Source organism: Oncorhynchus masou, chromosome 12 (genome assembly GCF_036934945.1).
Source record: "Oncorhynchus masou masou isolate Uvic2021 chromosome 12, UVic_Omas_1.1, whole genome shotgun sequence".
In the NCBI taxonomy this organism is placed as follows: Eukaryota; Metazoa; Chordata; class Actinopteri; order Salmoniformes; family Salmonidae; genus Oncorhynchus; species Oncorhynchus masou.
The window spans coordinates 22,402,601-22,428,892 of NC_088223.1; the positions used below are offsets into that span (position 1 = coordinate 22,402,601).

The 26,292-nt window shown below is 42.8% G+C and overlaps 1 protein-coding gene across 1 annotated transcript in view; it reads right to left on the reverse strand.

Moving 5' to 3' along the window:
* LOC135549698 (CUB and sushi domain-containing protein 3-like) overlaps positions 1-26,292 on the reverse strand; it is a gene marked incomplete at its 5' end in the record, with an annotated part of 323,045 nt that overhangs the window by 141,836 nt on the left and 154,917 nt on the right. The window contains 12 exons of the mRNA XM_064979922.1: positions 2,243-2,420; positions 2,581-2,769; positions 3,169-3,378; positions 6,420-6,536; positions 10,253-10,322; positions 11,028-11,146; positions 11,428-11,532; positions 12,721-12,817; positions 13,357-13,481; positions 20,519-20,722; positions 24,762-24,857; positions 25,722-25,835. Coding sequence (XP_064835994.1) covers positions 2,243-2,420; positions 2,581-2,769; positions 3,169-3,378; positions 6,420-6,536; positions 10,253-10,322; positions 11,028-11,146; positions 11,428-11,532; positions 12,721-12,817; positions 13,357-13,481; positions 20,519-20,722; positions 24,762-24,857; positions 25,722-25,835 — 1,624 coding nt within the window. The remainder of the gene's footprint in view (positions 1-2,242; positions 2,421-2,580; positions 2,770-3,168; positions 3,379-6,419; positions 6,537-10,252; positions 10,323-11,027; positions 11,147-11,427; positions 11,533-12,720; positions 12,818-13,356; positions 13,482-20,518; positions 20,723-24,761; positions 24,858-25,721; positions 25,836-26,292) is intronic.

Genomic DNA, 26,292 nt, shown 5'->3' on the forward strand with positions numbered 1-26,292 from the left:
GAGGAGGAAGGCCCTTGCAGCGCTGGACAGGCAGGAGCACCTGTAGGCAAAAGACGGAGAGACAGCCTGGTGCGGGGGGCTGCCACCGGAGGGCTGGTGCGTGGAGGTAGCACTGGATAGACCATACCGTGCAGGCGCACTGGAGCTCTTGAGCACCGAGCCTGTCCAACCTTACCTGGTTGAATGCTCCCGGTCGCCATGCCAGTGCGGCGAGGTGGAATAGCTCGCACTGGGCTGTGCTGGCGAACCGGGGACACCATGCGTAAGGCTGGTGCCATGTACGCCGGCCCGAGGAGACGCACTGGAGACCAGATGCGTAGAGCCGGCTTCATGGCACCTGGCTCGATGCCCACTCTAGCCCGGCCGATACGAGGAGCTGGAATGTACCGCACCGGGCTATGCACACGCACTGGGGAAGCTGTGCGCTCCACCTCATAACACGATGCCTACCCGGTCCCTCTCTCTCTCTCTCTCTCTCTCCGGTAAGCACAGGAAGTGGACGCAGGTCTCCTACCTGGCTTCGCCACACTCCCCTGTGTGCCTCCCCCCAAATCATTTTTGGGGCTGCCTCTCGGGCTTCCTTGCCAGTCGTGTTCCCTCATATCGCTGGCTCCTCTCTCCGGCTGCCTCTGCTCTCCTAGCTGCCTCCACCTGTTCCCATGGGAGGCGATCCCTTCCAGCCAGGATCTCCTCCCATGTGTAGCAACCCTTGCCGTTCAAAACGTCCTCCCATGTCCAGGAGTCCTGACATCGCTGCCTCTCCTGCTGCTGCTGCCTGTTACCACGCAGCTTGGTCCTTGGTTGGTGGATGTTTCTGTAACGGCAGATCTCCTCTTCATCTGAAGAGGAGTAAGGATCGGACCAAGATGCGGCGTGGTAAGTGATCATGACGAATTTAATAAAAAAACACTGAACACTATGAGACACAAAACAATAAATGTGAACATTAACCAAAACGAAACAGTACCGTGTGGCGACAAACACACACACGGAAACACACACCCACAAACCAACAGTGAAACCCAGGCTACCTAAGTATGATTCTCAATCAGAGACAACTAACGACACCTGCCTCTGATTGAGAACCATACTAGGCCGAACACAGTAATAGAAAAACATAGAAACACAAAACATGGACTGCCCACCCCAACTCACGCCCTGACCACACTAAATGAAGACAAAACAAAGGAAAAGAAAGGTCAGAACGTGACAATTTGTTTGGCAAAATTATTTTCATAGTTACAAATCAGGTCCCCCTACCCAACTTCTCTGCTAAAACATACTGTAGCCCTGTCTGCTTTCTTTTCATTGTCACAGCCTAAATGCCAATCACCAAACGAGGGGACTAATGCAAGTGTGGTTTAAATCGACTTTAGTACATGCTGTCAAAAGGCTGCATTCTGCAATAGGGACGAGAGTAACAGCAACCTCATTTTGTTGACAACATTGTACATAAAACAGCACTACCATGCTGCTCTTTTTACAGTTTTATCAACTCAGCGGAGAACATTCTCTCTCTCCATTCTCTCTATTCTCTCCATTCCACGCGAATCTTGTTGGGGCGTTTCTGCATCCAGTCCCCTTGATCCCTCACCTAACTAGACCAATCATATGCTTCAATGTGTCGCGGTTCACAGTGCTGTGGCAAGACAGGATAATGATAGAGGTTCTGCTCGTGATGTGAAATTGCACACGCAGATGCTCTGATTTCAAAACAACTTGGAGCACAGTTGAAAAGTTAATGCACTGACTATACAATGGACTAATTAGCAGTACTTTTCAATAAGTGAGATATAAGAGAGGTGGAGTGTGAGCGTGAGAAAAGTGTCAAACGTGTGTGTCTCACGGTCAATGTGTGAGAGTTGGCAGCTGTGCAATGAAAAATAAAACACTACTTTGTTGCTTAGTGAGAGGTGATTGGAAAGGAAAAAGAACAGCTGTCTTCCCTTTCCAGCCTTTTCCATAACAAGGTGCATGAAGAGCTAACTACAGACAGGAAGTGACGTGAGTGGGTTATCTAATCACGCAGAGAGGCCAGTAGTTAAGACTTTACCAAGTACATATATTATAATGTAACATAAAACACTACTTAGTTGCGGAGATAGAGGTGAGTGGGAATATCTTCTTTCCCCACATTGCTGTAGTCATAGATGGGTTCTGTACTGAGCACAGTGAAGTGGATGTATATTTAGTATGATATAACACATTAGTTGCTGAGAGAGGGATGAGTGTAGGTTCTTACCACACGGTGATGTAGTCATATATGGGTTCAGTGCTGAGCACAGTAAAGTTTATGTAGATCCCATTCCCAGGGGGAACCCTTACGCTCCACACACAGTCCTGGAAGTTGGGGTACTCCTCGGGGTGGCCGGGGGAGTAGATGGTCCCATTCATGGAGGTGATGTTACCCCCACACAGAGCTATAGATGAGAGGAGATACACAGCCAGGTCAGGTGATGTTACCCCAACACAACGCCCACAGTCGCTCTCTAGGTGCAGTATCAATCTGTTACCATAGAGATCGTATCTATTAGATTTATATGCTAGTAGGTACCATATTTATCCTTGTTCTATAGTTACCTTCACAGCGTGGTACCGGGTGGTTCCAGTTGCGGCTGATTCCATGCAGACATGTGAGAGAAGCGTCCCCGATGAGGGAGTAGCCAGGCAGACACTCAAAGGACACAGTGAAGCCTACACTGAAGTCACTGCCGATCACGATGCCGTTACGAAAAGGACGAGGGTCGGGACAGCTCTGTAGCTGATAGGCTGGAAGTCAGGAAGTGGTCGATAATTCAGATAGATATTGGCAGAAAATACATATAAAAAAATTATACAATCATGAAAACTGATATATAGATAAAACTGTGTCATGCCAAAATCGAGGATACTAAGAGAGACTGCCCAGCCCGAGAGTATGAAAAATACAACGACATTGAATTGAGTTGAGTGAAATCACAAGCCCTTTGAGTTTTCTCCTCTTCCACACATTCTACTGATCTACCTCTGTAGTCTACGGTGTCGGCATTGGTTCGAATCCGGCCTACGGCCTTTTGACACAACCTCTATCCATATTTCCCCATGGTCATTCTCTCTATCTATCTGTTCAATAAAATCATAAAATATCTTAATAATATATTTTTTTGAAACAACAAACTCTATCCTCACCCTGGTAAGTGATCCGGAAACCCGGCTTGTTCTGGGAGTAGTCGCTGTGGAAGAAGAAGCTGGTCTGGTGGGTGGTGCTGAACAGAGACTTGGGGACCTGTGGTCCACTGAACCTGTCAATCACCGTGCCAGTCTCCAGAGTTCCACTCCGAATCTCCAGGTAGTCATGGATGGCCTCCGTCGAGAAGTTGAGGAACTGCAGGTGGATTCCTGAAATAAACAGGCATATTAAAAACATACTGGTCAGATAGTGAGTTTATGAAATAAAGACCATAATCTTACTCATCTGCCTTTATTTCATCAGGTAGATTAATCCTAGAATCCAGAACCCACTGAATCAGAACACTGACATTCTACAAGAAGAAACGTTACATAAGATAACAGGTTAGTTGACTGAGAGATGCTCATTGGTACATAAAAAGAGTTGCAAAGGAGAGGAGCAACTGAATGTCATAATATAGTCAAGCTACAGTAGTGTTTATTTATTTATTTTCCTTTATTTAACTAGGCAAGTCAGTTAAGAACAAATTCTTATTTACAATGACAGCCTAGGACCAGTGGGTTAACTGCCTTGTTCAGGGGCAGAACGACAGATTTTTACCTTGTCAGCTCAGGGATTCAATCTTGCAACCTTTCGGTTACAAGTTCAACGGTTTAACCAGTAGGCTACCTCCTGCGTATATAATGCTGTTGTCTGAATTCCAGGGACACCAGACACATGTCATATTCCATTTTTAAATATACAGTATAATATATATATATATATATATATATATATATATATATATATATATATATATATATATATATATATATATATATATATATATATATATATCGATAGGTTTAGGTTACTATTCCTTTTTTATATATACAGTATAATATATATATATATATATATATATATATATCGATAGGTTTATTCCTTTTTTATATATACAGTATAAAATATATATATATCGATATTTCAATATTTAAAGAATAAATAATTAGATATTTCCATAGTGTTAATGATGGCGGATTAATTCAATTCCAAGCTTTTAATATACATTTTTTCAAGATGAGTGATGAGAAAATAATTGTCAAGCACATTGGGTATGTCAGTACAACCACATATGCCATGTCTTGAAATATTGAGACAGATGGATTAAAAGTAAGTTTACATTGTAATACTTTTGACAACCAACTTTCTAGCTCTGCCCATAACTTTTGGACTTTATAGCATTCCCAGAAAGCATGGATTATTGAATCACACAATGTATATTTCACCATGCGTTTGAATCCATTCAACCAGGCTAAAATGACTTGCTGTCGAAACATGCATATACTGTAACTCAAATATATGCATACAGCAGTGGAGGCTCTTCAGAGGAGATAGGGGAGGACCATCCCCCTCTGTGAATTTCATAAAAATACAAATTGTGAAAACTATACTAAATATATTAATGTCACCAAATATTGATTAAAACACACAGTTTTCCAATGAAGGTCTACAGTAGCCTCAACAGCACCATGGTGAAGCCGGAGGACAGCTTGCTTCTGTCCTCCTCTGGGTACATTGACTTCAACACAAAACCTAGCAGGCTCTTGGGTCTCACCCCCTTCCAAAGACTTACACACTTCCGGAGGACTTCCTCCAACCTATCAGGGCTCTTGCACCATGTACTGACATGTTGTCCACCCAATCAAAAGATCAGAAAATGAATCTAGTACTGAAAGCATAAGCTACAGCTAGCTAGCACTGCAATGCATAAAATGTGGTGAGTAGTTGACTCAAAGAGAGAGAGACAGACAATACTTGAAGAGTTTTGAACAAATTAATTTCTTCCAAAATAAATGAGAAGCAAAAGAGAGCGAGCTAGCTATATGTGTTTGCATATTTTTTTACTTTCACTTTCAGCTACTCAAACACCCGGCTCAAACAGAGAGGGATGCTATGTTATCTTGCTGGCTATGGCAATCCAACACTTTAACTCTTCTAAGTCAAGGTACGCTTTTGGGTTTATTAATTTATTGCCACCGGGGCCTACCTGTATAACTGCTAAACTACTTTCTGATTGTACATTGTACTGCATGATTGTATCGAGTTTACTAACGCGTTAGTTCTAGTAGCTACAGTATGAGGTGAAAACGATGCAGGGGGTGGTCAGCAGTCATGATATGTTTTTTTCACCTGTTCACAGACAGATGATGTGAAGTCCACAATCGAAGGGAAAAGGTAAGAGAAAGAGAGCGCATAGATAAATGCGAGAAGGAATGATATATACAAGGAGCAAAGTGATCATGCTGTTTGTATGTGGCTGCTAGAAAAGTGAACTGTGTTTGCGTGTGATCCTGTTGAAAAACATTTCTTAAACGGAAGCAAACGGAATGAAACAGGGTTAAACATACCTGAATTTGTCCAATAGAAACTCTAATATGCAACTGTTGGACTAATGATTCCACCCTAGATCAGCTATATGTAGGCAAAAGTGTGAAAGGTGCTATTGAATGTGTCACTGTTTTTCATCTTGATTACTCAATTATTCGACCTGTGCACCTAGGTTGTAAACTTTCATTCAAAGGCTAGGTTGTAGCAACCTCGTGATGGGTACAGGGAAAATTTGAGTATCATGTAGTAACCTATCGATGTTACATTGAGCTCGTTGAATGGAATATGAATGATAGTCATCCAATATGCTGTAATAGAAATAAGGTCATGCTCATTAAAAAGAAAGCATCCTCCCTCATCTTAAACGGCACCGACTGCCACTGCCATACAGTAAATCATACATTGGAAATCTGTTGAGAGATTAGCTGTGGAACAGCAGCTTGAGTTAACGCGCGCATATCGCCTGCAAGGAGATAACGCATTTGGTCCAGAGTGCATTAGTGTCAACTCCACTATTTATGTAGCCTACTATAGGTAAACAATGATGCTGCTTTCTGGTTGACTGGTAGATTGACTTTACATCACGGTTGGTGTTACACTTTCCATGTCTCTGCACATTAGGCCTATAAATCAAGCATCATTACCTCTACAGCTGACAAACATGGGTCTGACACTTCCCTACACTGCTGCTACATCTAGGACCACTTCCCCACAAGCTGGGTTTTCACTGAAACAATATCAAGACATCCACTTCTTTGTAAGACAGTGTGTGACAGTGGCTTGGCCACAATGGCAGTGAGTTAATGTACCAAAGTGATAGGTAGTTTGACAGTTTGTGTGTGTGTGCTTTGTCACAATGACTGTCAGTGGGTTCCCATACCAAAGCCGGTGGGGAGAATGACAGTCCAGGTGCAGTCTAATCCACTGGGGTAGTTTCCAGGGAATCCAGGGCTCAGGATGACACCGCTGACATCAGTCATGGAGCCACCACACTGGGCTGTGGAGACAATCACACTCAGACAGGCTTACGGATAGAAGAGTAAAATAGAGCAGAGTACAGTAGAGTACAGTATAGGAGAGTAAAGTAGCATAAAGTACTGTATAGTAAAGTTTAGTACAGTATAGTAGAGTAAAATAGCGTACAGTATAGCAATGTTGAGTAGAGTACAGTACAGTACGGTATTGTCGAGTAAAGTAGAGTAGAGTACAGTAAAGTACAATAGAGTAGAATAACTACTTTATTAATCATAGACAAAAATCTTAAACTTCACCATGCCATGTTCTTAACTGTATTTATAGCTACAGTTTCCTAAAAGTAGAAAGGTTCATCTCGTTTTAAACATCTCTAGACTGTATGAATGGGTATCGGGGCCACCGCTAGATTAGTACATTATTGACAGGCTGTGAAATGGGCCTGCTCTTCAAACATTCTGGAGTCTATTTTATCATCAGTGCTACAGATCAACTCACCTTGTAGTGCTATTAGCATTTTCTCTTTCCCTCTCAGTGGCTCAGCCAGTCTGAGGTAAATCTTATTCTGTGAAAAGAACAGCCTTCTGTGTGCTAAAAGGCACAAAGGAGCTGCATACCTTTCATAATGGTGTGAGAGCTTTTATAAAGCAACGAACAAAAGCACAACGCTTCATTGAGGTCTTTCAGAAAATGTGTCTGCACAGGCAGATTTTTTTTTGTTCACCACTTACAAGTGTTGTGTGTCTGAAAAAAGTAATTCTGTTAGATAAAAAAATAGCAAAATATGAAACAACATCAAAAGCAGTTGAAACCTATCCGACCTGAAAAATGATGGATGAACTGAGTCGACTGTGAATAAAGAGGCGTTCGGACTTGGGGCCGGAACTCTTTAGTGAGAGTTGCACCTTCAAAGCTGCTGGAACGTGGAGCGGGGACAGGAAGTCCAATGGGACAAACAGAACACGTGAAGGCATCAAAGCCCCAGGGATTTCTGAGAGATGAACAACGTGGCCTTGTTAAAAGTTGACGGATGAACTTTAGAGGTCCTAACACTGAGGCCTGGGGTCCCAAGGGAAACCCTCTAGTACCGAATCGCCTTCCAAAATCAGTGGCAGTGGGGAGGCTCAGATGTAAACTTCTGGCACATCAAAAAAACAGTCACAGAACGAATCCATCACACCCCTCACAGTAGAGCAGCTCAGAGGAAGAGACTGTATCGAGTGTGAGGACAGAGATCCCAGATCCCAGAACATTTGATTTTTTTCTGTCTGGTGAAATAGGCTCATTCAGCTCATTCAACGACTGGCAAGAGACTAAAGAGAATGTTTCCGTTTCATATGCATACCAAAGCCCAAGGCACAACCCTGGCGTGATCAGGCTCATTATTTTTGTTTACAATGCAATGAACACGTTGTTTCTGAACAAATCAATCAAATTCATCATGTCTAGGTGAATTACTGTACGTGGACCGATGTTTTTTATTTGAAAAACTTTTTTGCAATATGCTTAAAAATGGTCATGTAAGCAGGTGAACTGTGAATAAATTATTTCGTTTTTTCAGGATATACAGCCGGCCTGAGATGACAGTTGTCTCCGAGACAACAGCCAACTCTGGAAATGTCAAAGTTGTACTTTCTCTACTGTGTACCGAGCCTCTAGACTAGTGGCTCCAAATCTTTTTGGCCCGAGACCTCATTTTTTAAAACTTTACTTGCATAAAAACTGTGGATGGAAACGTGGTTAGTGAGGATCTTTTCACCCCAGTCTGATTTAGTGCCTGGTCTAATGAGGCGTGTGAGCATTGTAGAGGGAAACAGACACATACAGTGCATTTGGAAAGTATTCAGACCCATTCACTTTTTCCACATTTTGTTACATTGCAGCCTAATATTTACACACAATACCCCATAATGACAAAGCAAAAACAGGCTTTTAGAAATGTTTGCAAACGTATAATAATAAAAAATGCAAATTACATTTACACAAGTCTTCAGACCCTTTACTCAGTACTTTGTTGAAGCACTTGGCAGCGCTTACAACCTTGAGTCTTCTTGGACATGATGCTACAAGCTTGGCACACCTGTATTTGGAAAGTCTCCCATTCTTCTCTGCAGATCCTCTCAAGCTCTGTCAGGTTGGATGGGGAGCATCGCTGCACAGCTATCTTCAGGTCTTCAGTTGCAAATGAGAACTTGTTCTCAACTATCCTACCTGGTTAAATAAAGGTGAAATAAAAAATACAAATCTTTCCCTATATCCTGACTAGTCTCCCAGTCCCTGCCACTGAACAAAATCCCCACAGCATGATGCTGCCACTACCATGCTTCACCGTAGGGATGGTGCCAGGTTTCCTCCAGACATGACGCTTGGCATTCAGGCCAAATAGTTCAATCTTGGTTTCATCAGACCAGAGAATCTTGTTTCTCATGGTCTGAGAGTCCTTTAGGCAAACTCCAAGCTGGCTGTCATGTGCCTTTTACTGAGGAGTGGCTTCCGGCTGGCAACTCTACCATAATGGCCTGATTGGTGAAATGCTGTTGAGATGGTTGTCCTTCTGGAAGGTTCTCCCATCTCCCCAGAGGAGCTCTGGAGCTCTGCCAGAATGACCATCGGGTTCTTAGTCACCTCCCTGACCAAGGCTCTTCTCCCTTGATTGCTCAGTTTGGCGGTGCGGCCAGCTCCAGGTAGAGTTTTGGTGGTTCCAAACTTCTTCCATTTAAGAATTATGGAGGCCACTGTGTTCTCATGGTTTGTTTTTTTGCTCTGACATGAACTGTGGGTCCTTATATTGACAGGTGTGTTCCTTTGCAAATCATGTCCAATCAATTGAATTTTCCACAGGTGGACTCCAATCAAGTTGTAGAAACATCTCAAGGATGATCAATGGAAACAGGGTGCACCTGAGTGCAATTTCAAGTCTCACAGCAAAGGGTCTGAATACTTATGTAAATACATTATTTCACTTTTTTATTTATAATACATTTGCAAGAATACTCAAAACCTGTTTTTACATAGTCATTATGGGGTATTGTGTGTAGATTGATGAGGAATTTTATTTATTTAATCCATTTCAGAATAAGGTTATAATGTAACAAAATGTGGAAAAAGTCAAGGTGTCTGAATACTTTCCGAATGCACTGTGCGTGTTCCTGAAAGTCTTATCTGTCAGTGATCGGGTCATAATATTTTGTAGCTTAAACCATTCAAAAGATAGAGCCACATTTGTAGGAGGAAAACGGAAACCACTCTGCTTATTACAACCACATCTACCGGCTACCGGAGGTTAGTGACAAAGCCCCTGTTCTATGAACGACCCCCTTTTCAGCTTCTCTCGTGACCACTAGTTTGGAAAACGCTGCTCTATACAATCCTAATTGACCGTCACACCTTTACATCACAGAGTAAAGGAACTCTTCTCTATTTTCTACTAATGTTTAGACATACAGATAGTTGTTGGATCTAAATTTGAGTCAGTTTTCTACAACAGGAAAATAATCCTGCAGCAACAGGACATGTGAACTATTATGTGGGCTATAAAAAATTGACATTTTTGTAGTGGTTGATACATTTTTCGTTTCGTGCAAATAAAGTCTGAAATTAATTTCAAAGTGGAAATGCCATACTTTATAAGCCTTTTTAAATACACTACAAGTTTGTTTGTATTTCCTGCTCAGCAACAAAAGAGTGATCAAATTAAGATCCTACATCTGTACTAATGTCACAGTAAAGTTATCGACATACCAAGACACAGTGGGACTGGGTAGTTCCATCTCCGGACTGGTCCTGGCATACAGGTTATATGGGCGTTCCCCTGGTGAAGACAATACATGTGAGAGATAATCAATACGGGGCTATGCCTTCTCCAGAAAATAATGAACGAAGTGGAAGGTGTGTTCCACAACGCACTAGCGGAGTGGAAATAACCTTCCATGGATTTGTATTATTTTCCAGAGACCGCACCCCGAGTTGATTCTGCCTTTTATACCATGGCTGTAATTTAACACAATTCCACAAAAAAATGTATTCATTTGCAGGTAGAAATGTGTTCAACATCCAGCCAGCTAGTTTACTAGATAGCAACAGTAGTTGCCTTGGTAACCAAATAAACAGACTTGCTAGTTAACCAAACCATCAGTTCTAGTTTGCTATTATGAAAATCGAATGCCAATAATAACTTTTCCTTTCAAAAGCAGCTCAAACATAGAACATGTAAGAACTATATCCATTGAATTCTACCATACAAATATACTGTGCATTATAGGGAAATAATGAATGCTTTAGAATGCCCTTTAATCTGAAGTCAATGTGAAACAAGTATTGAAGAATGCCATGGTGTAAGTATTTATGAACATACAGTATTATGTTGTAATGTTACATATGCCTTATTCATAGATGCTTTAGAACAGTAGAACACTGAGAAAAACGTTCAAAATACCTACTAAGATGAACAGACAGAGAGAATAGATGAAATCGATCCAGATAGAGAAAAATAGAGATGTAAAGAATTGCCTCATACCTGCAGAGAGTAGCCTTGTTCACACTGGAACAGCACCACGTCTCCAACCATGTAGCGCTCTCCAACCTTGATACCATAGTTGGGGGTCTGTGGCTCTGGACAGGACTCCAGACCTATGGCTGAGGAGAGAGGGAAAGAGAAAATATGACTTGTTGTCACAGTTTTACATGCACACACGCACGCATGCACACACACACACACACACACACACACACGCGCACACACACATGCGCACGCACACACACACACACACACACACACATGCGCACGCACACACACACACGCACACACGCACACACACACACACACACGCACGCACACACACACACACGCGCACGCACGCACACACACACATGCGCATGCACACACACACAATAAAGCCATCTACTGACAGCCATACCTGTGTACTCCAGGTGGAAGCCTGCAGCAGACACACTGATGTCTGAACTGAAACTCAGGTACAGGTTGTTGGACGTGCTGTTGAGCAACTGGGGGATGGTGGTGCCTTGAAAGAGAGAGATAACGAGAGTGAGACAAGATGTTATAAAATAAGCTCTTTAAAGGTTCACTTCACCCTTACTACTTGTTGTCCTGCCATAAATACTAATTCCCCCCCCCCCAAAAAAAATATGGGACAATCAATTAGTGATTAAAGGCTTATGTAAAACAGGAACATAGTAACACCGGGTAGTTGGTTTGTGAATCAACCTTCTGCCTGTGTTTCATACCATTCAGATGATAACCTCTCAGCTACTGGTAAGGTGCTATTTAGCGACACTAACAAGTGGTTAATAACAGACTTAAATAACAGTGAACAGCTATGAAGAGAACAAGCTACAGCACTTGGACAGCTTGGACAGCTGTAAACATGACGCATGTTGTGTCCATCTCCCTACTCCATTCTCCTACGTGTCCTCCTCACATTGATCTCGTTCCCTCTCCAGCATCCCATTGTTCCAACCTCCAGCAGCTTCCTATAGATTGTATAGGTGATGAGGCAGGACAGATCTGTATGGACCAGCTCACAGCTCCACATTGTGGAGTGGCCCTGTCCTCCAGGCCACAGCATGGGACTCATACACCGTTGAACTTCCACATTACTGTCCACCCCCACGTCCTCTTCCCGCTCTCCACCCCAAAGGCCAACAAGGAGCGTGGCTGATGCTGGGTCCCTATTGATGTGCTCATCAGCCATGGTATTATTGTCAATGCGGCTACAGAAATCAGCGGGAGGCAGCTCCCTTGACAGGCTTGGCAGGAATTGATCTGTAGTACACAGCCAGGGAGGGTCACATTGAACCACATGTGTTCCAACTGGTAGAATTATATGATCATAACCGTGGACGCAAGAAGGTGTATTTCTTGAGGGAAAACAACTTATTTTTTACAGAAATGTATTATAATGATCTCGGAAAAGGATTTTTGTGTTATGAGATACATTTTGTGTTATGAGATCATGGTCATGGACGCAGGAAGGTGTTTGTCTTGAGGGAAAACAACTTATTTTTCACAGTAAATTATTATAAGGATCTCAGAAAGGGACTTTCTTGTCCTAGAAATAAAGCTAGCTGTAACTCTAATTGATGGCCAAATCAGGATGACATTAACAGATATCACAACACATTTGTGATGCTCAATAAATGAAGGCACCAGAAGTGTTTTTTAAATTTTAAATACAGGATCTGTAGATTACCTGAGTAGCTGCCCAGTCTAGGAGCGTGGTTGTCACCTCCGTCATAGAAATCCAGAGAGTCCCAGTTGTGTTCGGAGGCAAAGCTCACCACCTGGACCTGAGGAGTTCGAAGTCAGACCCTTTTCACACTACCTCACCAACCTGACCCGAACGAGGCTAACTCACTAATGCATGATTCATACTACATCTCACACAGTACTATACTGGCTTGCATATTATCTTTTCACATGATCCTATCCAGCGCTGTTCCAGCCACTATGTCGGATGCGTAAGCAGGCCACCACAGTACAGCTTGATTTGGCTTGGCTCAGTAGTGTGAAAAGGGTATCAGCCAGAGGAAGAACACTCCCATACAGAAACACACATACACTTCGTTGTCACTTAATTTAAAAAACACATGAAAAATGTACTGTAGATAATATTCAATGGAAAGAGATAGGGGCCAGAATTGAGGTTCAAAACACAGAGCACTCTTACCGGCTACATTAAACATTTACCCTTTAAATAATGAATAAGCTATTAAGCATTCCCTTTGTTAAAAGTTTTAACTTCTCATACTGCATGGCGATATTGTTAAATCTCAAACATCTATATTGATCCATGGGACTTCAAACAGAACAGAAGAGGGCCTCTTACTTGGATTCCAGCGCCCTCGGGCACCGAAACCTTCCAGACGCAGTTCTGATTGTTGTCATAGGGCTCAGGGTAACCCGGGGACAGGATGGTCCCCCTGCGTGCCGTCAGGGTCCCTCCACACGGCACTGAGGGGACAAAGTCAAAACACAGAGGGATGTATGTTAGTACACCGTACAAGTGCCTGTGCTAAAATACAGTATGTCCCATACATTAGCACAAGCACATCAGACATCCAAGGAAAACGACATGCTCCATCAGACATCAAACTACATGCTAGCTAGCATGTATGTCCTAATATGTCCACCATAGACATGGGTCTGTGCTTTGATGGACGCACCGAGGGCTTTTAAATAGACACCTCACTGAGATACAGATATCATTATGTAGCTAGTACAACCAGGTGGCTGTGCTGTGCCTAATGGAGCTAGGCGTGTCTTCTCCTCGACTGTGTTAAATACATGAAACTGAAGGATATCCTAAATGAGCACTGCTAGTCTTTTACACTTTCTGAATAGGGGCCCTGGTTACCTCACCACAGACAGAGATTTCACTATAGATGTCTGACTTATAGTGAAGATTCAGTGAGGTCTCAGTCAATAGAAGATTGATTGACTAACATAGAGAGAACAGATGTTGGACAAGGGACGGTTAATCAAATCTTCGATAAAGGCATTCTTTGCAGTGACAGACAGTGATTGTAGAAAAAGTAAAGAGGTCTAAAATAATGTAATACCTCACGTTGACCAATCAGCACAGTTCAGGTTGACGGCTATTGTCGTAGAGGCATACTTTTTCATTCTTATCGGCCTCATACCTATACACACATCCCATCACACCATGATTAAATAAAACTTGAATTAAAAAGGGACAATTAAAAAAAAAAGAAACGCTTGTTGGATGTGGCAGGTCTTGCAAACTATTAAAGACTACAAAGGGAAGCACAGCCGGGAGCTTCCCAGCGACACAAGCCTACCAGACGAGCGAAATAACTTCTATGCTCGATTTGAGGCAAGTAACACTGAAACATGCATGAGAGCATCATCTGTTCTGGGCGACTGTGTGATCACGCTCTCTGCAGCCGATGTGAGTAAGCCCTTTAAACAGGTCAATTCATTCACAAGGCCGCAGGGCCAGACGGATTACCAGGACGTGACCAACTGACAAGTGACAAGTGTCTTCACTGACATTTTCAACCTCTCCTTGTCTGAGTCTGTAATACCAACATGTTTCAAGCAGACCGCCATAGTCCCTGTGAACAAGAACACCAAGGTCACCTGCCTAAATGACTACCGACCCATAGCACTCACATCTGTAGACTTGAAATGCTTTGAAAGGCTGGTCATGGCTCACATCAACACAATTTTCCCAGAAACCCTTTGCATACCGCCCCAACAGATCCACAGATGATGCAATCTCTATTGCACTCCACACTGCCCTTTCACACCTGGAAAAAGGAACACCTATGTGAGAATGACTACAGCACAGCATTCAACACTATAGTGCCCCTAAAGCTCATCACTAAGTTAAGGACCCCGGGACAAAACACCTCCCTCTGCAACTGGATCCTGGACTTCCTGACGGGCCGGTAACAACACATCCCCAACGCTGATCCTCAACATGGGGGCCCCTCAGGGTTGCGTGCTCAGTGCCCTCCTGTACTCCCTGTTCACTCATGGCTGCACGGCCAGGCAAGACTATTTTTATTATTTAATTTACCTTTATTTATTCAGGTTTTTTCTCATTGAGTTAAAATCTCCCTTCCCAGAGAGACCTTGTCCAATAGCAGCAGGGAACAACGTTTCAGACAAAAACAACTTACATACACTAACACAGCATTAAACAAAACCATAAACACACATACAGTACAACAAAAACATTGTACATTATAAACACAAACGTCTTGACTAAAAACAGCTGGCCTAAAAACAATTACACTCTTCTATGATATATACATTGATCAAGTGTTTAAACTCCACCAACGAAACTAGATCATCACATTTTAAAAGGTTCATGACAGAATTCCAGGACCACGGAGCTAAGTAACTAAAACTATTTCTAACATGACCTGTTCTAATTTTTGGTACTGTTAGAAGCAAATCAGAATGGGACCGTAATTGATATTTATTTACTGACCTGACTAAAAAAGAACAGAGATAAAATGGCATTTTACCCAATATGGCCTTATAAATCAGTGTCTACCAGTGTTTAAGCCTACGCAAGGTCCATGACGACCAGCCAACAGAGCTGTAGAGATCACAATGATGTGTTAGATGTTTTTGATTTGAAATTAACCTGAGAGCACTGAATCAAGTGCTCTCAGGGTAGTGGCTGAGGCCTGCATATATATAACATCACTAAAATCTAAAACCGACAGCAATGTGCATCGTACCAGCTCCTTCCTGGCCTCAAAAGAAAATCAAGCATTATGCCAGTAATAAAATCCTATTTTCAGCTTGAGCTTCCTTATCAAGTTCTCTACATGCACAGTGAAGCTCAGCTTATCATCAACCCACACACCCAAATAGTTGTACACTTTGCTCTATAGTATGTCCAGCCAATGTAGCAATGCATAATTTTAACATGCCTGGCATTTGAAAATACCATGCATTTTGTTTTACCCGAATTTAGAATTAGCTTTAAATCATACAGATTCTGTTGTATGATGTTAAATGCTCTTTGGGCATTTTCAAAAGCTAAAGATAAACTACTACCACTTGAATAAAGAACAGTATCATCTGCATAAAAATGAACAACCGCTGTTTCAATAAGATCCCCAATGTTGTTGATATACAAAATGAACAACAGTGGGCTCAAAATAGAACCTTGCGGAACACCTGAGCACACCTCTATGGACTCAGATTTACAACCATCCGCCATTACACATTGTGTACGATTTGATAGGTAATTTATAAACCAATCTAGAGCATGACCAGTAATTCCACAACATTTTAACCTTTGCACTAACACAGCATGGTCCACGGTGTCAAAAGCCTTCGACAAATCATTAAAAACAGACACACTATGTAACTTCTTATCAAGAGCACAGTGGATGTAATTTAAAACCTTCAATATTGCTGAAACAGTGCTGGCAGAAGACTTCTTACATTTATATGCAAAAACTTCAGGCCACTCTGACTACTTAATTCGGCAGGGGTAAGAATGTCAGGACCTGGATTAGACTGGATATTTCCAGACAATAGAAGCAGCAAGATAATGGCAAGTCTAGATCGAGGGTTACAACATTTGGATTTACAGACAGCAGTTGAACGAGAATCCAGAGTCACCAGAGTCTTTAACGCCACATATTTCAGGAGATGTGTAAGGTCCAGAGACAAGGTTAAGTACCAAGAGAACAGTCCTGACAAGTCTAGATATTCAAATTGCTTAGGTTTAGTAAGCGCAAGAGTCTGATTTCTCCCATATTGTTCGGGATAAATGTGCATAGTTCTCATGTGCAATTCCAGAGCAAGCGTGGGGTTTCTCACAATACTTGAATACTAATCAAATAGTTCAACCGCTGATCAATAAAAATTCAGCAATGTATGCGTATGATGTAGGCGAGCAAAGGTCCGGGAGAGAAAGAGAGAAAGAGAAAGTGGTGAGGGCACCAAGAAGTTCTGATGAGCGGTGACGCAATCTTTTGTCGAAAGCGGTCCAGTTGTCAGATTTTCCTGGGAACTTTTACAAAGTACGCATCGTATTTTCCTACCATGTCGCTCGGGACCCATTCTCCATGCATGTTTGCAAGAAATGTAAGTATAAGCGGATCGCGTTAACCTCCGTCCGTTCGCACCTTCAAATTTTTGTATAACACCATCAATAAGTTTGCCGTTGAAACAACAGTGGTAGGCCTGATCACCGACAACGATGAGACAGCCTATAGGGAGGGGGTTAAAGACCTGACCTTGTGGTGCAAGGACAACAACCTCTCACTCAACGTGATCAAGACAAAGGAGAGGATTGTGGACTACAGGAAACCGCAAGGCACCACAGAGGGAAGTGCGTACGGCCCAGTACATCAACGGGGCCAAGCTTCCTGCCATCCAGGACCTCTATACCAGGTGGTGTCAGAGGATTCCAGCCACCCTAGTCATAGACTGTTCTCTCTGCTCCCGCATGGCAAGTTATACAGGAGCACCAAGTCTAGGTCCAAGAGGCTTCTAAACAGCTTCTACCCCCAAGCCATAAGACTTCTGAACATCTAATCAAATGGCTACCCAGGTTGGGGTAAATTGACAATGCATATATAATAAACAGCGAGTAGCAGCATTGTAAAAACAAAGGGGGCTGGGTGGGGGGCAATGTAAACAGTCCGGGTTGCCATTTGATTAATTGTTCAGCAGTCTTATGGCTTGGGGGTACTATAGAAGCTGTTAAAAAGCCTTTTGGACCTAGAGTTGGCGCTCCAGTACTACTTGCTGTGCAGCAGAGAGAACAGTCTACGACTTGGGTGACTGGCGTCTCTGACAATTTTTCTGGCCTTCCTCTGACACCGACAAGTAATTAGGTCCTGGATGGCAGGAAGCTTGGCCCCAGTGATGTACTCTGTAGAGCCTTTACGGTCAGATGCCGAGCAGTTGCCATACCAGGCAGTGATGCAACCGGTCAGGATGCTCTTAAAATTAATGGTGCAGCTGTAGATCTTTTTGAGGATCTGGGGACCCATGCCAAATCTTTTCAGTCTCCTGAGGGGGAAAAGGTGTTGTTGTGCCCTTTTCATGACTGTCTTTGTGTGTTTGTGTAACAGTATCACTTTAGACCATCCCCGCGCCCATACCAGGGCGCGAAACAGGGACCCTCTGCACACATCAACCATAGTCACCCACGAAGCATCGTTACCCATCGCTCCACAAAAAAGCCGCGGCCCTTGCAGAGCAAGGGGAACCACTACTTCAAGGTCTCAGAGCAAGTGACGTCACCGATTGAAACGCTATTTAGCGCGCACCACCGATAACTAGCTAGCCGTTTTTGGACCATGATAGTATGGAGATGATGTGTACACCAAGGAACCTGAAACTCTCGACCTGCTACACTACAGCCCCGTCGATGTTAATGGGGGCTTGTTTGGCCATCCTTTTCCTGTAATCCACGATCATCTCCTTTGTCTTGCTCACAATGAGGGTGAGGTTGTTCCCCCTGTTTGTTGAAGGGCTGCCAAGTATTGTCCTCCGAACCGCGTGAGGAGGGAGAGAGGTGGGAGAGCAGAGCGTTGTCAATAGCACATGCTGGTATCTAATGCTGCCAGAACAGGTTTTTTCTTTCCTGCTCAGATGATCAGATACGATGGTGATGCTATCTGTGAAGGATAACGGTGTATACTAGAGGTCAGCGCGCTAAACACTTTGTTTCAACAACTAAGAGCAGGTAGGGCCACACTGATGGCTGTCTAATATTGCAGCAGAAATGTCTGATGGATGAGAGAGAGAGAGAGAGAGAGAGAGGGAGAGAGAGAGAGAGAGCAACGAGAGAGAGAGGGCAATGAGAGAGAGAGCAACGAGAGAGAGAGAGAGCAACGAGAGAGAGAGATAGAGAGAACAACAAGAGAGGGAGAGAGAGCAACGAGAGAGAGAGGGCAATGAGAGAGAGCAAAGTCCAATATATCTGTGTCAGGCGCTTAAATTATTCAACAAATTCACTTCAGAGCAATTTCAACTCATCTATATTTTACAGATGATATATAAAATGCAGCCATAGTGCTAAGATAATCACAGAGAAAATCCTATGGACCGTATCCTTCCCACTGGAAAACACAAGTGAAAAACATAAAAACTAAAAAGACTAGTTCTACATCAGGCCAAAAAGGCAGCATGGAGAGAGCAATTCATTTGCAAATTTGGCCCTGTCAATTTTGCGCTCCCTAATGCATTGATAGAGGCTCTTCACCTCCAGATAGCTAGATAGAAGCCTTTCACCGCCACATAACTAGACAGATGCCATTCATTCAAAGACAGCTAGATAGAGGCCAGTCCTGAAAGAGCAGACTACAGCTGAGGTCAAATCCTGTTTATGAACTACTGTACTCTGTGTCACCCTCCTTTGCTTTGGAGCAGGGCTTTGGATGGGCTTGACAGGAAAGGACATCATGTCATTCTGTCTCTGCCAGTGAGGAACAGGGAGCTATGACAGATCAAAATGTAATCTACGACTCTCCCATCAGACAGGCACCCACTCTGTCTACTGTACCCCACCAAGTACACAAAAAGAGCCTAGAAAAAATCCCTGTCTTAAATGTAGTGTGATAAGAATGTCGATCTGGCTCAAAAACAGAACCTTGAATATTGGTTTGTGGTCTGCAAAAACAGGATGCAGAAAAAAGGCTAAACTTACTTGAAGAGAAAAAAGGGAGTCTTTAAAAGACCCTTCAAATGTAATCCAATTGACAATGTCTTAGAAAAAAATAGAAATGATTGGAACCAAGGTTTAAAAATAACTGATATTGGCACAAGATGGAGGGAGAGTTGGAACATTTAACTAACAAAATTACAGTTAACAAACATTTACGCTTAATCCAGTATAAACTAATGTGTAGAATTTATTATATATGAGACACAATTCACAAATTCTACAGCACAACGGCAGAGTCATGTCTTAAGTGTAAAACTAACAATGACTCAATAATTCATGCCTTCTGGGAGTGCTATAAAGTCAAAAAGTTATGGGAGGAGTTAGAAAGTTTGCTGTTTTTACAATAATAGATTGCAGTTCTATTGATAGTCAAAATGTGTAAGAAACTGGCCAGAGCGCCCGTCGGGAAAGAGAGTTAGAGTGTCATCTCTCACTTTAACTCTATACTCTCATCAGAGACAATCTCTCTCTCTCACACTCTCTCTCTCTCTTCTCTTCTTGCTCAACCCTCTGTCTCTATCCTCTCACCTCTCCTCACCACACTCTTTAGACCTGGCTGAATGCACAGCCAAGAGGAAACATTCTGTTCAGAGTGGTAAGGAAGGCCCTCTGAGGATCCCTCACAGTCAAAACTCCAGTCTGCTTTCGTGTGCACACTCACGCTCCCACGATAATGACTTTGCCTCACTTAAGAGGTGGCCCGAGACGATTGGCATGTTGACAAAGCTCGTTAGAAGTAGAACAATCAGGGGTGTTTCTCACACACGGTAGCCAATCACCGTAGCCGGCAATTGGCTTGGGGGCCAATCATACTGACCAACACAAGTGGGTAGCGAGTCGTTCCATTGGGCCAGGGTATCAGGGACGGTCTCACAGCGGATGGCGGTGGAACCATGCAGGACGTATCCAGGGTTACACTCAAACAGGACCGAGGCACCCATGGCGAAGTCGTTCCCGATCCGTTTGCCGAAGCGAGGCTCAGGGACTGAACTGCACTGGGTGGCACTGGTCCTTGGGACAGCTGTGGATAGGATAGGAGGTGTCAGTAAAGCAATGGAAGAAGAAGTAGCAGCAGGGGGAGAAAAACCTCAAATTAGATATACCCAATCTCTCACCATAGACTTTCAGCTAGCTGGCTAGCTAGCTAACATGACATTTGATAGTGGGTTCTGAGGTAGTATATAACATCAATGCAAAACCACGTCTGAGACAGACCAGCACCATGGTGTTCTTAGTCTTTGTAAGAGCAGAGGAGAGCGTGTGTCTGTTACCTTCATCATCCTCCCCTGAGCGCTCAGAAAAACTATTACACACTTGAATACTGAAGGCAGGGTAACATAAACAAGAACCGTCTGACTGAATCTGTCATTTGTGTAAAAGTCTGGTGGTGTTCTATTTAAACAGAAAATTGAAATTGCGATTACATTTTGAGAAGAGCAATAACTGAGCTGTTGAGTGGGATTTAAGTTAGCAGGCCGAGCTCGCAATTGCAAGAACAAATGAATGAGTCCAAAAATGAGGGAGGAAGGAAGGCAGGGAGGCAGAGAGGCAGGGATGCAGAGAGGCAGGGAGGGAGGCGGGGAGTTGTTGGGATCCGTCCAGGAGTTAGGCTTAGCATGTGTCAGGGGGGAATGAGACTTCTACACTGGAAGATGCTGCTGCTAGATGGGACCCTATTCCCTATATATTGCACTACTATTGACAAAGGCCCATAGAGTTATGTTCAAAAGTAGTGCTCTATGTAGGGAATAGAGTGCCTTATGGCACACAAAATTACTCTGAGGGGAAATATGGTATGTGTACAATTTGCAAAAGTTCTAAGAAGCTAGATCATTCTAAGCTTTTTGGGGATATGTGAAGCATCTTGCTGAGCAGGACACCTCTGTGCCTGTGATAGTGCTGAACAGACAGGTTTTGGGGCCAGGCAACGTCATCAACAGTTAGCTAGCTGATAGAAAAATGTAAATGTATCCCTCCTGCTTCTGCACACTAGTGATGACTGTATGTACTCTATGAAAGTGTGTGATGTTCTAAATGTCAGGCATCTAAAAATAATTGTAATTGTAATTTACAGACCTGCATTACTCTGGAGAGCAGTCTGTAACAACATGTCAATAAAGGTCCATTTATTTCACTCCCTGTCAGAGTCACACATTCCAATATATATTACAAGTGGAGGTACTGAATTCAAAGGATCCTAATGTTTATACAGTCATTTCGAACAGATAGTGACATTGGAGTGTCGGCAAACCTTACATGCACAGCTAAACTCAATCCATGCCTCTGGCTTGGCTGGGGTTGGATGAAAGCGACTTGCTGATTCATTTGAATAATGTGATGACAGAGCTAAAATACCCAATATTGGAAGACAGAAAGGGCTTAGTTTTGTATGTATGTTGCCAAAATTAGTATAGCCTCCGATTCATAACGATGTCCTAATATGGACACTGTACTTATGAATATTTAAGAATAATCTATGAAATACACTTTTTCAGGACCCTGTCTTTCAAAGATAATTTGTAAAAATCGAAATAACTTCACAGATCATCATTGTAATCATTGTAATTATTGTTTAACTTCTTCGATATAGGGGGCGCTCTTTTAATTTTTGGATAAAAAAACGTTCCCGTTTTAAACAAGATATTTTGTCATGAAAAGATGCTCGACTATGCATATAATTGACAGCTTTGGAAAGAAAACACTCTGACGTTTCCAAAACTGCAAAATATTGTCTGTGAGTGCCCCAGAACTAATGCTACAGGCGAAACCAAGATGAAATTTCATACAGGAAATGTCCCAGATTTTGAATGCCCTCTGTTCCAATGTCTCCTTATATGGCTGTGAATGCGCCAGGAATGAGCCTACACTTTCTGTCGTTTCCCCAAGGTGTCTGCAGCATTGTGACGTATTTGTAGGCATATCATTGGAAGATTGACCATAAGAGACTACATTTACCAGGTGTCCACTTGGGGTCCTCCGTCGAAATTATTGTGCAATTTCCAGCTGCGTCCACTTTTCCATTAGGTTCAGAGGAGAAAGGAAACTGCCACGAATGATTTATCATCGAATAGATATGTGAAAAACACCTTGAGGATTGATTCTAAACAACGTTTACCATGTTTCTGTCAATATTATGGAGTTAATTTGGAAAAAAGTTTGGCGTTGTAATGACTGAATTTTTGTGTTTTTTTCTTAGCCAAACGTGATGAACATATGTAGCGATTTCTCCTACACAAATAATCTTTTTGGAAAAACTGAACATTTGCTATCGAACTGAGAGTCTTCTCATTGAAAACATCCGAAGTTCTTCAAAGGTAAATGATTTTATTTGAATGCTTTTCTTGTTTTTGTGAAAATGTTGCCTGCTGAATGCTAGGCTTAATGCTATGCTAGCTATCAATACTCTTACACAAATGCTTGTGTAGCTATGGTTGAAAAGCATATTTTGAAAATCTGAGATGACAGTGTTGTTAACAAAAGGCTAAGCTTGTGAGCCAATATATTTATTTCATTTCATTTGCGATTTTCATGAATAGTTAACGTTGCATTATGCTAATGAGCTTGAGGCTATGATTACGCTCCCGGATACGGGATTGTTCGACGCTAGAGGTTAAACACTGTTTCCCATGCCAAGGCAATAAATTGCAATGTCCATACTGTGAGATGCCTAAGACGGCGCTACAGGGAGACAGGACGGACAGCTGATCGTCCTCGTAGTGGCAGACCATGTCTAATAACACCTGCACAGGATTGGTACATCCGAACTTCACACCTGCGGGACAGGTACATGATGGCAACAACAACTGCCCAAGTTACACCAGGAACGCACAATCCATCCATCAGTGGTCAGACTGTCTGCAATAGGCTGAGAGAGGCTGGACTGAGGGCTTGTAGGCCTGTTGTAAGGCAGGTCCTCACCAGACATCACTGGCAACAACGTTGCCTATGGGCACAAACCCACCGTCACTGGATCAGACAGGTCTGGCAAAAAGTGCTCTTCACTTTTGTCTCACCAGTTTTGTCTCACTCGTTGTTTTATCTCACCAGGGGTGATGGTCAGATTCGCGTTTATCGTCGAAGGAATGAGAGTTACACCAAGGCCTGTACTCTGGAGCGGGATCGATTTGGAGATGGAGAGTCTGCCATGGTCTGGGGCGGTGTGTCACAGCATCATCGGACTGAGCTTGTTGTCATTGGGGCGGCAGTGTAGCCTAGTGGTTAGAGCATTGGACTAGTAACAGAAAGGTTGCAAGTTCAAATCCCCGAGCTGACAAGGTACAAAATCTGTCGTTCTGCCCCTGAACAGGCAGTTAACCCACTGTTCCTAGGCTGTCATTGAAAATAAGAATTTGTTCTTAACTGACTTGCCTAGTAAAATAAAGGAAAAATAAAAACAATTGCGTTACAGGGATGTCTTCCCTGTAATGCAATTGTTTTTATTTTTTTTATTTTATCTTTATTTTACTAGGCAAGTCAGTTAAGAACAAATTCTTATTTTGAGGGAGGATGTCTTCCTCCTCCCTCATGTGGTACCCTTCCTGCAGGCTCATCCGAACATGACCCTCCAGCATGACAATGCCACCAGCCATATTGCTCGTTCTGTGCGTGATTTACTGCAAGACAGGAATGTCAGTGTTCTGCCATGGCCAGCCCAGATCTCAATCCCATTGAGCACGTCTGGGACCTGTTGGATCGGACGGTGAGGGCTAGAGCCATTCCCCCCAGAAATGTCTGGGAACTTGCAGGTGCCTTGGTGGAAGAGTGGGGTAACATCTCACAGCAAAAACTGGCAAATCTGGTGCAGTCCATGAGGAGGAGATGCACTGCAGTACTTAATGCAGCTGGTGGCCACATCAGATACTGACTGATACTTTTTGATTTTGACGCCCCCTTTATTCAGGGACACATTATTCCATTTCTGTTAGTCACATGTCGGTGGAACTTGTTCTGTTTATGTCTCAGTTGTTGAATCTTGTTATGTTCATACAAATATTTACACATGTTAAGTTTGCTTAAAATAAATGCACTTTTTTTGCTGAGTTTATCTATGGAAGACAAACCTTGGTAGACAAAGTGAAAGCCCTTAGCAGTCTCCGGGCCGACCGTGGTGAACTTTATGGTTATCTGGTTGCCCGTGCTCAAGGGTAGAGACTCTCCTGAAGAAAAAAAATATGGATTTCAATGATCAATCAAACACAACTTACAACTCCACCATACACAAACATTTCACAGGATGAAAGGTTATTCTTCTGATTGATGTGCAGGTTGGCTGTCCAACAACTGATGATCCGACCCAGTTAAAGATAAATGTATCAGACTCCATTGGATTAAACAATCATGTTGATCTGATCTGGCGTTGTTTAACTCTGATGCCTGTTGTGCTGAACTAATCAGCTGTTAGTTCAATGTTATACTTGAACAGAACATTAAGAGTCAACAAGGGATTCATGCTTTGATAGAAGGCCTTATTGATTGCCAACGGACCCCTTTCATTCCACCTAGTCGTCCTCCTCTTCTTCTTCTTCTTGACAGTCTCCCTGGAACTATGGTGGTCTTATCCCCGATAGAAACGGGGGAAATGTACAGCCTTTTATTAGCACTTACCTCCTGTTAAGAGCATCTCATAAGGTGCTGCTGTTTACATGGTACAGACCACGTCATTTTCCCTCCGTCATATACACACACAAGCAAGCAAGCAACGTACACACATGCACACACACACCAACGCACACACACACACGGCTCAATAGCTCAGCGTGACTGAGGGTATGGACCCAAGGGGAACAGATGCTTTGCTGATAAATACTTTGTATGGAGACTAAAGTGATACTGAATAAACGGGTCCAATATGTGACTAATGTATGGCTCTTGGGATGTGGCTATAAAGCATTCTTGTACAATAACCCAGCCCAGAACCCCGAACAGCAAGCACAGTGACAAAAAGGAAAATCTTCAGAACAAAGTTAAGTGGCACTTTCACTGCCGTGTCTGTCATTGTGTTGTGTTGCTCTTTGTATTACCTGAGTGGGAGCCAGACAGGGAAGACAGGAGAGGAGACTGCTGCGTAGGCCCATCATAAATGTCCACAACGTCATTGAGTGATGTCTGGAACAAGACAAATTGCCCAAACAGCACTAAAAGAGAGAAAGAGAGAAAAGAGAAAGAAGTCTTTAACTAATTGAAATACTAACAAAAAAGCTAGCACCATTGTGTTAACACAATTCATAATTTCCCACCAAGCTATCAAAATAGAAACGAGACCTTTACTAGTTGTCACAGGTGTACTGGCTGTTTAGAAAATGCATGAGAGCTAAATTGTGACATCTATTTTAAGCATAGTCTCAGTGGATGGTAGGTACTAAAGCATGGCAAAATAGATCACAATGTGTCATTATACAATTACTGTTTTGTCAACTGCTCCTCCTCTCTTTGGCAATGAGCATATTGAGCTGCTTTAAAAAAAATTACATTGTGCTAATAACATCACAAAAGTACATCATTATTCTTCATTACAACAGCAGTGGGCGTAAAACTGTGGCAGGGAATCCCAGAGGTAACTGCACTGTATGTTTATTTAAATCTTTTAATTGG